Source organism: Thamnophis elegans, chromosome 16 (assembly GCF_009769535.1).
Source record: "Thamnophis elegans isolate rThaEle1 chromosome 16, rThaEle1.pri, whole genome shotgun sequence".
NCBI classification, from domain to species: Eukaryota; Metazoa; Chordata; class Lepidosauria; order Squamata; family Colubridae; genus Thamnophis; species Thamnophis elegans.
Window position 1 is genome coordinate 7598010 of NC_045556.1, and position 13819 is coordinate 7611828.

Consider the following 13819-nt stretch of genomic DNA (forward strand, 5'->3'; position numbering starts at 1 on the left):
TTATGATGAGGCCTTCATAAGAATTAGTAATTCTTAGATTTTGATTACGTTTTTAAAAACAGAAAAAGTCCCAATAGCCTCCTCTTGTCCAAAGCTGCTTTTTCAAAAGGCAACTGGAGTTTGTTTTTCCTTAAAGATGTTTCGCTTCTCATCCAAGAAGCTGAACCGAAGAAGCTTCTTGGTTGAGAAGCAAAATGTTTTCAAAGAAAAACGGAAAGTCCAATTCCTTCCTGAAAAAAAGCCCCTTTGGGACAATCAATGGCCTGGATGACTGAGAATCTCCAGAGACTTTCAGCCTTCTCTTGATTTTTGTAACCACAAATTAACACAGTTGCCTTTGAGAAACAGCCGTACGGTTTCACTCCTTCAAATATTTGAATAAACGACTGAGATACTGAGCAAGTAAACTGTTCCTATTCTACGTTTTCACACATGACTTTCACCTAAAGGATTTCATTAAAGCTGTAAGTATTTTCCTTGCCTTACGCCATGACAGCCTGTGGCCCTTAAAATCTGGTCACAATTGTTGAGAACAGCAAAGTTCCTAGGATTCTGAGAGGCGAAAGGTATTAAAACTCTTATTTCAAGTACTGAAATAGAGAGATTAGTTTAAAAAGGCAAATGTTTAATACAGCTAACAGACCCACCAGCTTCAGCTTGGCGCCTTGCTGTTGTCCTGCCGTCAATTAGGAAGAAGGAGGCAGAAACAAACAGACAATAAAGCTGTATATTTTTTATGACGGGAACCTGGGACACTCAAGGCAGTTTCTATATGTGATGTAACACTTTGCACCTCCAATGTGATCCTTGTACATAAATGGTCCCATTGCGACACAGTGCTGGTAACAGACGATTCCACATATAAAAAAGTATTTTATTTGCATAGTAAAGAGGGCAGGTAGGTGTATAACTCAACATTACTCCTAGACCACCAGTACATAATTATATTCACAGTACAAATAAATCGGTATACATTTAAGTCTAGAATCTCTACCGTTTGATGGAACACAGAATAGAAAATAGAAAAATTGGCAACATGAAATCTGCTCTACACAAGCAGCTGATGAGTGCCAAACAGCCACATGTTGCCAAAGGTTTCACAGCACGGCTCCGGATTAGTGAGAGGCTTGGCACTGCATGCCATCGGCAAGCCGGTTGTAATTGGGAGTGTAGGAAGAGATTGCCACTCGCAAACAGTCATCCAGATGCTTGTCAGTCATCCGTGTTCTGTTCTTTGACTTGATAAATCTCCTTGTTGAGAAAACGGACTCACACTGGTACGTGGACCCAAAGTAAGACTTGATCTTCGCCGCCGTCTTCCTCAACACGGGGAATTTCTGGGCGTCCACCAGGTTCCAAAAGTTGGCGTGACTCGAGTTGGATTTGAGGATGATGTCGTTCTGAAGGCTCACAATCTCCATCTCGACCTCTTCCACCAAGGCCTGGCACAGCTCCCCGATGGCCGCGGCCGTCTCCGCGACATTGATGGGGCTGAAGGGGTTCTCGAAGAAGGACACCACCGGCTCGATGCCACTGAACTGCTGGAAGCGGGCGTGGAACTGTTCCTCCAAAGTCTCCAGGTAGCCCACAAACGGCGCGTTGTTGAAGTCGCTTTCCCCAACCACTTGCTTCATGGAGGGGAAGGGAAGGAGGGACTTCACCTGCAGGTGCGACTTCCACAACCTCAGCTTGCCTTTGAAGGCGTGGACCGAAGAGATCATCCCGGAGAGGTGCTTATCGTTTCGATGCAGCTCAATGTTCAAACTGTTGAGTTCTTGCATCAAGTCGGCCAAGAAAGCTAAATCCACCAACCAGAACCGATCGTCCAGCTGTTCCACGTACTGGTCTTTAGTTTTTAAAAAGGCCTTTATTTCATCCCTCAGGGTTAGAAACCTGGCGAGGACTTTGCCTTTGCTGAGCCACCGGACCTCCGTGTGCAAGATTAGGTCCCCGTATTCCGCGTCGACGTCCTTCAGGAGAGCTTTAAAGAGCCGGTGCTGCAAAGAGACGCCGCGGATGGAGTTTATGATTTTTGTAACCACGTCCATGACGTGTTTGAACTGAAGGACTTTGGCACACAGAGCCTCTTGGTGGATAATGCAGTGATACGAAATAAACTTCGGGAAAGTTTCGTCCTTCTGGCAGTGAGCAATGAAGCCGTCCATGGCGCCCACCATAGCCGGCGCCCCGTCGGTCGTGATGGAAGAGAGTTTATGGAGCGGGAGGTTGGTTTCAGCGGCATAGTTCCTGAACGTCAGGAAGATATCCTCGCCCCTCGTTTTCCCTTTCAAGGACAGGATTTTGAGGAGCTCTTCCTTCACCGCGAGGTCGCTAAAGACCAGCCGGACGATCATGGCCAGCTGGGATGTGTCGGTGATGTCGGTGGACTCGTCCAGCTGCAGGGAAAACCAGAGGCACTTCTGCAGGTCGCTTTGCAGCTGGTACTCCAGATCGTTGGAGATGGATTGGATCCTGCGGGAAACGGTGTTCCCGGACAACTGGAGCTTTTGTATGGCGCTCATGATCTCTTTCTTATTGGAGAAGCCTTCGAAAATCGAGTCGGCTGCCGTCAGGAACACCTCCTTTAGCAGCTCGCCGTCCTCGAAGGGCTTGTTCCTTTTAACCAGCAAGCTGGCGATTTTGAAAGAGGCGATGGTGGTGTTTTTGGAGTGGACCACGGGTTTGGTGTAGACGGTCAGCTGGGAGGCAAACTTGGACTTCATCTCTTTCACTTTCATTTTGCGAAGCTCGGAATCGAGGGGGTAGTTTTTGGTGAAGGTGCCATGGTTCCTCTCAAAGTGCCGCTGGACATTGTGCTTCTTGGCCACCGCGACCGTGGACGAGCAGATTAGGCACACCGATTTGCCGTTCACGTCCATGAAACAGTACCGCTCCTCCCATTCTTTGTGGAACAGATACGTCCTTTGCCTTTTACGGGCCGGCTCGCTTATTTTTGCAACTACAAAGAAGGCGAGAAGTAAAACAGGATAATTCAGCACCTGCTGGTAAGCAAGGACATTTAAAAAAAGTTTTTTTAAAAAATATACTCCATAAACAGATGAGTGTGATGGAGTGTAGTCTGGATTCCCAAGAGGGAGGGCCCCCCGCTCAGAGGTCAAGCAAAAGTTGGTAGAAGGTCAAGACAGACCCCTCCTAGGAGTTCACAAGATATACAGAAGTGAGCACACACACCCTCACAATTTGTTACCAGCACTTTAGACATTAATGGCTGGGTGTTATTTTGAGGGGACAGCACATTGACACTAGTTATACAAGCTGTATATACTACTTTACATTGTAGCCATTGTATCATTTCTTCAGTGTTGTCACATGAAAAGATATTTACAAAACATGATGGGGCGTACTCACTTCTGTGATAAACTGTATCTCTAGTTAGGCAGATATTAGTGCTTTAGTCTGGCAAGATTCTGTCTGTAGGCAAATAGCAATAAGGAAACTAGAAGTAACTCCAGGCGTCGTTCTTGGTTCTTGGAGCCTACCAGAGTGCCATCTTGTCTTTCAACCCACCCACCCCCTCCATCACTCATTTATAGCATTCCATATTCAGTAAAACCAGAACACTAAACATCCACATGCGAAACATATGTATGTATGTATGTATGTATGTATGTATGTATGTATGTATGTATGTATATATGTATATATCTATGTATATATGTGTATATGTATGTGTATGTGTTTGTATATATCTATGTATATATGTATATATGTATGTATATATGTATATATATGTATGTGTGTATATATATATATATGTATCTATATATATGTGTGTGTATATATGTATAGATGTGTGTATATGTGTATGTGTATGTGCATGTATTGTGTCACAACCCCTGGTATGCCCAAATATAACTGCCTGATATGTAATATGGCCCAGGTTCGAATCCCAGTAAGGGTATGGCTAGCTGATGAGAGCTAAATAGCTTGAAATAGATCTATACTAGTCTCCCTTTATTTATTTATCAGCACAAATACAACACAAATGTAACAAAGGCAACAGTAAAAATATTGGGTTTCTGTCGTGATGGTCTCTTGTGATGAGCCAATAGAAGAGAAAGGAAGCAGTATGCCTCCTCCCATATTTGGGCATACCAGGAGTTGTGACACTAAATACATACATACATACATACATACATACATACATACATACATACATACATACATACGTGTATGTGTGTGTGTGCTTTCTACCCAAAGAATTGTAAACATCTTCTTAACCCCAGGTTTAAACAACAGAGCTGTGGTGACACAGTGGTTAGAATGCAGTACTGCAGGTTAACTCACTGCTCACTCCAGGAGTTCGATTCTGACTGGCTCAAGGTTGTCTCAGCCTCCCGTCCTTCCGAGGTGGGTAAAAGGAGGACCCAGATTGTTGGGGGAAAATATGTTGACTCTGTAAACTGCTTAGAGACGGCCGTAAAAGCACTACGAAGTGGTACGTAAGTCGAAGTGCTATTGCTAAAGAAGCAGGGACCCAGCATTTGGCACTTACTATTCATTTTCTCTATTTTTTCTTGGACTGCATTCTGATGGAAGTTGCTGCTCTGGGAAGCGGGGCCCTCGTTCCGCTCCATCATCCTTTTCCGATTCGGTACCGATTTTCTCCTTTGCTTCTCCCTCTTTTTAACGCCATCTCCTTCTGGCAGCCCCACCGATGGGTCTTCTTTTCTCTCGACTGCCCACTTATCGGCTTCTGCAGTGAAGACAGGAAGCTAGCCAAAGCCCTTTTGGGAAACCAAAAGGCCCGAACCAAATCCAGCAAGCTGTAATTCAGGATCGTCTTCCGTGTGGATAAACCTGGTGTGATTTCATAATAGGTGCAAGAGGGGCAGCTTACCAAAGGCAGCCATTAGTCCACAATCTTGCTCCACGGCTTGCTTGCGGAAGCCTTTCTGCTCAGGATCTGGTAGAATCCCTTCTCTTTCGGTGACCTGCACGGCCGCATCCTCCGTTGTCACTGTGCCCTGAAAAGATGAACAGAAAGTTGTGTCACTAGCAAAATTCAACGGCTATTTTGCCAAAAGCATGGCTTCCTTGGAGCTTGGGAGGGCGAAAAGGGCCTCCCATCCACGAGGCGGTTTAGCCTGCTAATTTAGGACATTATCTGCACAAGCAGATGTGCCTGAACATAGTTTAGACTTCAGTATTAATCAGCTTTCTAACTGACCGATGTTACAAGCTGTGAAATCACAGGCCTTAGCACAGTGGCCAGCTGCTCTTCCGGGTTCCAGCACGCACATGCACTCCAGAACCCAGGAGAGATCAGCTGACCACCGCGTGCATGCACAAAGCCCAGCTGCTCTCTTCCAAGTTCCGGCACTTCGACCCACACACTCCAGTTTCGGCCCTCAGTGCCGAAAAGGTTAGCAATCACTGTCCTAACACCTCTGACAGATACGAAGCAAGAGAAGGACAGGCCTGTTGAAAGAGCAATGTACTTGCAATTCTTCCCCCCCCCCCCCAAAAAAAAACACCCCCAGCTTTTTCCACACCGGAGTCTGTTGTGCCGCTGTTAGGTCTCCTCCGCCACAAAGAAGAGAGGTGGACTGGGCACGTATCACCGACATCATTCCATCTCCTGCAAGAAACCAAAGGTAGCACAGGCAGTCCTCGGCTTACAAGAGTTCATTTAGTGACTGTTCGGGATTTACAAAAAAGTGACTTAGGGCCGTTTCTCACACTTACGACCGTTGAAGCATCCCCATGGCCACGTGATCAAAAACTCAGAGGCTTGGCAGCCGGTTCCTATTTATGACGGTAGCGGGGCGTCCCCATTTGCGACCTTCTGACAAGCAAACATCAACGGGGAAGCCAGATTCGCTTAACGGCCACGTGGCTAACTTAACCAACGCAGCGATCCACTTAACAACCGCGGCAAGAAGAGTCATAACACGGGGCAAACCAGTGGTGGGTTTCAAAATTTTTTGGAACCTACTCCGTGGGTGTGGCCTCCATTGTGGGAGTGGCTTGCTGGCCATGTGACCTGGTGGGAGTGGCTTGCCGGCCATGTGTTCTCTCTCTCTCTCTCCTTCCTTTTGTCTCTCTGTCCCTTTTTTCTTTCAACTCTCTCTCACTCTTTTTCTTTCTTTTTTCTTTCTTTCTTTCTTCCTTTCTCTTTCTCTCTCTCTGTCAGTCTGTGTGTGTGTGTGTGTGTGTCAGTGGTGGGTTTCAAAAAATTTGTTGGACCCTCTTCTGTAGGTGTGGCCTGCTTTCTGGGTCCACTGGTGGAACCTCTTCTAACCGGTTCGGTAGATTTGATGAACTGGTTCTACCGAATAGGTGCGAACTGGTAGGAACCTACCTCTGGGGCAAACTCACTTAACAAATGTTACACTGAGCAACGTAAAATGTTGGTGCTCAACTGTGGTCGTAACTCGAAGACGACCTGCACCCGTTCCGTGTTTTAGCAACGTCTTCATCCTTACCTTGCAGGATGGAAGTCCCGTCACTTTCGTGTTTCATCCACCTTCGCAGCGCACTCTGCCGGGCGTCTGAGGACGTCTTGAACGGTTCGGGAAAGTTGGGGCCTGATTCTGCATACTGAAAGCATTAGAACGAAGAGGGTGGGGGGGGACACACAGTTAGGAAGTCCCCGAAACGTGGACCAAACGCAGACAAGAGAGCAATGGAGAAGAAGGCCCCTTCTTGGATGGGGGAACCAAACGTTTCCTTACCTCCTGTTCTTGTTTCTTGTCTTCGGCCTGGGTCAAGAGGAAGATCTCAGCCAGGGCTACGGCTTGGGAGCTGGACTCGGCTCCACATTCCCGGACCCACCTCTGCATCTCCGGAGGAATGACAGCTAGGAACTGCTCCAGGATGACGAGATCCAGAATCTGGTTCTTGGCATGTTGCTCCGGTCTGAGCCACAGATGGCAAAGATCGTGGAGTTTCTTACAGACTTCTCGGGGCCCCTTGGCGTCCTGGTACTGGAACTGCCGGAAACATTGACGGTGGACCTCTGGACGAATCCCCCAGTGTTCTCCACTGCTCCCTGACTTGATGGTCTCCGGGTCCCTTTCGGCTTCTGGGCCAGCTGCGTTTTGCTCGTCCATCCTTGAGACGTTTTCCCGACAGGGCAGACGGCCTTCCTCGGCTGTCAATGACAGCCCCCAAGGCAAGGATGGCTCTGATTGACGGTGGCTAACACATTCTGCAAAGTCAAGATCACGGAGTGTCATTGCAAAGTCCTCCTTCTTCTAGGAGAGGAAGCCTTTTCCCAGCCGAAGTTGGGTTGGCTCTCAAAGGAACCAGAGGAAATCCCTGCTGAGTTGAGCCTCTCTTTTGGACGTCAAAAATTTTTTTTTTTACGTTTTCGTTTATTTATTAGGTACGTCACACAGCACTCATCCCCCTCCCCCTCCAAGGGTTTTGGAGGATGGAGTAAAGAAACCCTCAGCAGCGGGAGACCACAAGGCAAACTCTCGAGCCGTTTTATCCTGTTCAAAACGGGATTGTCCAACCTTGGCAACTTTTAAGACTTGCCCGTCTTCAACTCCCAGAATTTCCCCCAGCCAGCATCCTCCAAGATGCGATCCAGTTTTAGTGGCGAGACTTTGTCTTAGTCCAAAACCACACCACTCCCCATCTGCCGCCTTCAGAGAGCGATTTCCACCCCCTTTTCCCTCTAAGCAAGATTACATTCAATTTACCCTTGTTCATTCAGTCACTGTTCCTAGAGTGGTGCGGTGGCCTAGAGGTGGCGCTCTTACCTCACAATCAGGAGAGGCAGATATTTCTCTCTCTGGGCACAATGAGAATATTTCTGCCGAACAAAACTCCGCAATGGTGACAGGAAAGGCATCGAGCCACTAAAACACTCTGCTAGCTCCATTCAGTTGCCCAGACTCCACCCCGCAAGTCGATAGTGATTTAGTGAAAGTCCCAGTACAATGGCATTGGAAAAAGAGACTTTATGATTGTTTTTTCACACTTACAACTGTTGCACTATCCTCATGGGTCACATGATCAAAATTATTGGAGGTTTGGCAACTGGGTTACATTTATGACAGTTGCAGTGTCCCGGGGTCATGTGATCACATTTTGTGCCCTTCCATGGCCAGATTCACTTAATGACCGTTACTAAATCAATGCAACGATTCACTTAACAATGGTGACTAGAATTGTCATCCAATGGGGCAAAACTCACTTAACGTCTGTCTCACTTAGCGACAGAAATTTTGGGACTTGATGGTAGTCCCTGTACCACCAGGGTGGGCTGCCCTAGGCAGAAGAGCTGCAGAAAGAACGGCAACCCAACTCCCACTCCTTCCCCATACAAAAGAGGCATCCCTTTGGGTTCCTTCCATGGGACAGTTGCTCTTTAAAGAGACCCCCCCCATCCCATGCACAAGAGTGGCTGAGGGGGCTGCAATGCCGGATGCAAAGAGCCCCCCACATTGCGCCCCGGGGGCTCCCCTACCTGCCTTCATTGTTCTCTCTCTCTCGTTGAACAATACCTGGATGCTGAGCTACCCCTCCCCCTTTTGGCTTTTGCAGAGAGAAGGAAGCAAGGGGGCCAGGACAGCAGGACGGAGACCCCTCCCCACCCGCACCAGCAGATCCCGCCCTGCCCTTTTTCTTTGCAAAGGGGGGAGGACAGGTTGGAGCCTGGGCATTGCCCTTCCCTGGGGAGGGAATCCCAAACCCTCCCCCCCCCTCTCGCCTCTGCAGCTCTTGGGAGAGAAAGACCCTTCTCTGCAAAGCGGCGCTGCAGGGGGCTGGAAACTCACCCAATTCCCCCCCAAGGGGGTCTGCAATGCAAAGCTCCGAGCAAGGGGGGGGAGAGAAAAGGCCACTCCCCCCTCCTTTCCCCACCTCCCCCCCCCTTGTTGGAAAAGGCGGAGCAGGAAGAGCCCTTGGCGGGAGGATAGCTTGCAAGGGAAGGACCCCCCCCCTTCCCTCCTGCCCCAATTCGCTTCCTCTCTAGGAGGCCGGCTCGTTGCATTTAACCCTTGCAAAGCCACCGGGCGGGATCGACCCCCCCCCCTCTTTTTTCCAACCAGGAGAAAAACATCTGGGCACCGCTGGGCGGGCGTGCCCAGGATGCATGGAAACTGCAAAGACGTGGACATGTTGCAACGGGAACCCCTAAGTGCATCATCTGCTTCTCATCGGGGGAGGGGGTGAAGCAATAAAAGCCCCCCCTCAGTAAGATATCCCCCCCCCCCACTCCTTCCCCGTTGCAGGGAGGCGCCTTGCCTCGAAAGCACGAGCGAGGCTTTGCTGCCGCCCTAAGGGTTAAAACCAGCGACGGCTGAGTTCCCAGAGAGGAAAGAGAAGGCAACAGGAAGGAGAAAGGGAGGAGCCTCTCTAGGAAACAGGCTCCTCCCAGAAGGATCATGGGTGGAGGGTGGAATAAGGGAGGCAGATGCACGGCCGCTTCTGCAGGGTCGGACCTGCTGCTGGTGAGCCCGGATGCTTTTGGGGGAGAAGGGCGGCCTGGGGCTGCAGGGAAGGCGGCCCAGGAGGTGGAGGAGACCCCTCCAGGCTGTAGCCCTTGCAGGAATTGTAGGGGTGGAGGAGAGGGGCTTTTCTGGGGGGGGGGTATACATGGGGGAGGGGGGTTGCGCAAAGCCTTGAAACGTGGACGGAAAAGTTTGCTCCCTTCGGTCTGCACTTTGCATAGCAATTCTGACGGATGCTGTTCGTGGAGGTTTAAATCAGGCGTGCCCAACCTTGGTCCCTTTTAAGACTTCAATTCCCAGGATTCCCTTGTCTGGATGGCTGCGCTGGGGAATGCTGGAAGTTGAAGTCCACAGGTCTTAAAGGGGCCAAGCTTGCTCCCTCCTCCGTGGTTTAAATCAGGGTTCCCCAACTGGTTCGTTCGTGAACCATGAGAAAATTTTGGTGGTCGGCATAAAAAATTATTTGCATTCTTTTATATTGCACTAAATAATATTCATCTTTTTAAAAATGCATATTAGGGGTCTGCGGGATTTAAAATTACGAATTTAGTGGTCCGAAAGGTTGGTGACCCCTGGTTTAAATCATACAGAAGAGAACTTGATGTTTCTCCTGAAGCTGTTTCATATGTTGTTGCTAGTTGCAAAGTCGTGTCTGACCCATAGCTACCCCATGGACAATGTCCCTCCAGGCCTTCCTGTCCTCTACCATCCTCTGGAGCAGTGGTCTCCAACCTTGGCAACTTTAAGACTTGTGGATTTCAACTCCCACCAGCTTTGCTGGCTGAGGAACTCTGGGAGTTGAAATCCACAAGTCTTAAAGTTGCCAAGGTTGGAGACCACTGCTCTGGAGTCCATTTAAGCTCACACCGACTGTTCGGTGACTCCATCCAGCCACCTCATTCTCTGTCGTCCCCTTCTACTTTTGCCCTCAGTCTTTCCCTGCATGAGGCTCTTCTCCAGGGAGTCTTTCCTTCTCATTAGGTAGCCAAAGCATTTGAGTTTCCTCTTCGGGATCTGGCCTTCTAAAGAGCAATCAGGGTTGATCTCCTCTAGGACTGGCCGGTTGGATCGCCTTGCAGTCCAAGAGACTCGCAGGAGTCTTCTCCAGCCCCAGAGTTCAAAGGCCTCAATTCTTTGGCACTCAGCCTTCCTTATGGTCCAACTTTCCCAGCCATACACTGCAACGGGGGAAACCAGTTTTATGGATGCATATTTTGTATATACATGTCAGTGAGCCTCTTCCTTTTTCTTTTTTAGAGATACTTGGCACTTCGATGACGTCTTGCGTTGCAGAGATGTGAATTTTGCTGAATCTTGAGCAGAGTTCTTAACTGTCCGGTTATGGAAGAGAATTGTGGGGTTATGAGCCCTTTCGGTAAGTCTCCCCATTTTCTGAGGTTTGAAAATCAGAATGCTTTGCATATTCTGTTTCATGACTTCATATTTCTTTCTTTTGGTCTACCAAAAGATTGTATGGCATGGCTATTTAAAACATTTGTTTTTTCTAGTAATGCAATTCTGCAGTCAAATTGAATAATTGAATGTCAGCTCATTTAATTGTTCAACAGTAAGAGCTATCTTGAAATCTCAGAAATTGGGATTTAAGAAGCACTTTTTCTGACATTTCTGAATGGCCCCACAACGAAGAATTCCTGCTCCATTATTTTTATTTAAAAAGTAAAAAAAAAAAAGAGAATAGATACTGTAAAATTTGCCTGCCAAAACATAAAAACTCAAAGATAAGACAGTTTGACAGGCCAATGCAATCCTAAATTGCATTAACGGGGATACGATCAGGATCAAGTGAGGTACTAATACCCCTCTATAAAGCCTTAGCAAGGCCACATCTAGAATGCTGCACCCAGTTTTGGTTCCCACACTATAAAGAAGATGTTGAGACTCTAGAAAGAGTGCAGAGAAGAGCAACCAGGATGATTAGGGGACTGGAGACTAAAACATATGAAGAACGGTTGCAGGCAGTCTCCCAATATTGGAGGGGCTCTGCCACAGAGAGGAGGGGGCCAAGCTATTTCTCTAATGGCCAGACAAGGAATAATGGATGGAAACTGACCAAGGAGAGATTCAGCCTAGAAATAAGGAGGAACTTTCTGACAGTGAGAACAATCAACCCATGGAACAGAAGTTGCCTTTGGAGTTTGTGGGAACTCCGTCACTGGAGACTTTCAAGAAGAGATTGGTCAGAAAAAAAGGTGTAGGGTCTCCTGCTTGAGCAGAGGGTTGGGCCAGATGACCTATAAGGTCCCTTCCAACTCTGTTAATCGGTTAAAAACTAAAGTTATTCTGATAGTGGCATTATTACAAAACAACGACCCTTTATCTTTGAAATAAAAAAGATAAATCAGTGGAAATCTCAAATATTAAGACGAATTCCAAAGTATGTTTTCTCCTGTTTTCATTGCAGAAGTTGGCAGTTCAGAGACGGAGAATAAAGAATTGTGTGTTTTGGATGCAGAAAAGAAGGGGGGAGATAAGGAAAGGGAGCCTCCGAGAAGGAAAACTAAATTAAACCCGATGAGGAATAAAGCATCTCCTTCTTTGGCCAAAGATCACCCTGGTCGGCTCGCCGGTCTGGGAGAAAACGACAAAGGACATGGAACTAAAATCTTCCTTCAACGCCAGAAAAGTTTCCATTCGGACTCCAACCTCATAGCTCATTGCACCAGCTACGTCAAGGAGCAGCCCTTCAAATGCGAGAAGTGCGGGAGGAGTTTCGGCTTGAGCATGCACCTCAGCGCCCATCGGCGGATGCATGCGCAGGAGAAGCCCTTTAAATGCTCCCAGTGCAGCAAAAGCTTTGGTGCCATGACCAGCCTCGCCAGTCACCAGCGGAGCCACACGGGAGAGAAACCCTACAAGTGCTCAGAGTGCGGCAAGAGCTACGCTTCCAGCACCAGCATGGCTTACCACCAGAGGACGCATCGCGGGGAGAAACCTTACAAGTGCTTGGAATGCGGCATCGGCTTCAGCTTGAGCACCAGTCTCATTTCCCACCAGAGGATCCACACGGGGGAGAAACCCTACAAGTGCCTGGAGTGCGGGAAGAGCTTCCGGGTGAGCACAAGCCTCACCTCCCACCAGCGCATCCACACGGGGGAGAAGCCCTACCAGTGCCTGGATTGCGAGATGAGCTTCTGGCGGAGTTCGGATCTCAACACCCACCAGAGGATCCACACGGGGGAAAAACCCTACCAGTGCATGGCGTGTGGGAAGAGCTTCCGGGTCAGCTCCAGCCTCACTTCCCATCAGAGGACCCACACGGGGGAGAAACCCTATACCTGCTCGCAGTGTGGGAAGAGCTTCACCAGGAGCACACACCTCAATGCTCACCAACGGACCCACAGGGCAGCAGCCGTGTGAATACTTAAGTCTGGATGCGCCTGAGAGCAGATCTCATTGAGGAATTCTCTCAAGACACAACCCCCCTTCCCCCAAGCTTTGAATGTATGGAACGAGTTTTAATTTTTAGTGTACCGTATTAATGTTAGAAGTGGTGCGGTGGCCTAGGGGTGGAGCGCTCGCCTCACAATCAGGAGGCTGTGAATTCGATCCTGGGTAGAGGCAGATAATTCTCTCTCTGGGCACAATGAGAATAGATCTGTTGAATATAACTCCGCATTGGCAACAGGAAGGGCATTGGGCCAGTAAATACTCAGCTCCATTCAGTTGCCCACACTCCACCCTGCAAGAGATTATGGGGTCATTAAAAGAGGACGGCGACCATATTAATGTTCTGGAACTAGGATAAGAAACCTATTTCCTTTTCTTTGTCCGGATGTTTTAGAACCTGGTTTCGTGCCTCCCCTTACTTTCGTTCTGTAAACGCTGAAACTGGATTAAAACTTGGCACAACTTTAGTGCTGAGTTGTTCTGCAAGTGGCAAATAAAATCTTTAGTATTGTCCATTGTTCCTCAAATACAGGCTGAAACTTACTCTCTCCGGAGAATTCAACTGCCGTCCCCATGTCACAGCCTTCCTCTCTGGGGTGAGAGTAAATGGCTGGGGGTGGGGGGAAGAGGGGTCACGATTGGTTGCACGAGATACTGTTTGCCTTAATGGGAAACTTCCAGGATGCAGGGCCACTGCAGAGAATTCCGGAAAATAAAATCTGCACATCTGGAGGAAGCCAAGTAAGAAAGTGCTGTCCTAGTATAGGACCAGAGAGATGTTACTTTAATCTCTGCTAAGACTATGTATTAATCTCTTGATTAATACATAGTCTTAATCTCCCTATCTTCTATAGGTAGATGTTTGACAACTTGTCGGGATGAAATTTGAGATCAAGGGCACATATTTGTGAGTGGTTGGGGATGCAGCAGTCTTCTCCAAGACCTCTGAAAATCATGGAGCACAGGCAGAGTGCCTGAAAATT

General features: G+C 48.3%; 2 protein-coding genes across 3 annotated transcripts; one reads left to right on the plus strand and one right to left on the minus strand.

Annotated features, from left to right (window-relative positions):
- Nucleotides 1–853: 853 nt before the first annotated feature.
- Nucleotides 854–8908, minus strand: LOC116519535 (general transcription factor II-I repeat domain-containing protein 2-like). 2 transcript variants are annotated; one of them, XM_032233438.1, is made up of 7 exons: nucleotides 8754–8908; nucleotides 6699–7174; nucleotides 6450–6564; nucleotides 5517–5602; nucleotides 4862–4988; nucleotides 4517–4717; nucleotides 854–2959 (listed from the first exon to the last, which is right to left on the minus strand). In XM_032233438.1, exons 2-7 carry the CDS (start codon nucleotides 7074–7076, stop codon nucleotides 1116–1118), a joined length of 2751 nt encoding a protein of 916 aa, XP_032089329.1. In that variant the 5' UTR covers nucleotides 7077–7174; nucleotides 8754–8908; the 3' UTR covers nucleotides 854–1115. The 2 variants fall into 2 exon arrangements, with proteins under 2 accessions (XP_032089329.1, XP_032089328.1); XM_032233437.1 differs by lacking the exon at nucleotides 8754–8908 and having other exon boundaries at nucleotides 6699–7771.
- A 436-nt stretch (nucleotides 8909–9344) lies between these two features.
- LOC116519427 (zinc finger protein 239-like) lies at nucleotides 9345–13005 on the plus strand. Its single transcript, XM_032233288.1, has 3 exons — nucleotides 9345–9428; nucleotides 10686–10803; nucleotides 11851–13005. Exons 2-3 carry the CDS (start codon nucleotides 10770–10772, stop codon nucleotides 12804–12806), a joined length of 990 nt encoding a protein of 329 aa, XP_032089179.1. The 5' UTR covers nucleotides 9345–9428; nucleotides 10686–10769; the 3' UTR covers nucleotides 12807–13005.
- Nucleotides 13006–13819: the final 814 nt, after the last annotated feature.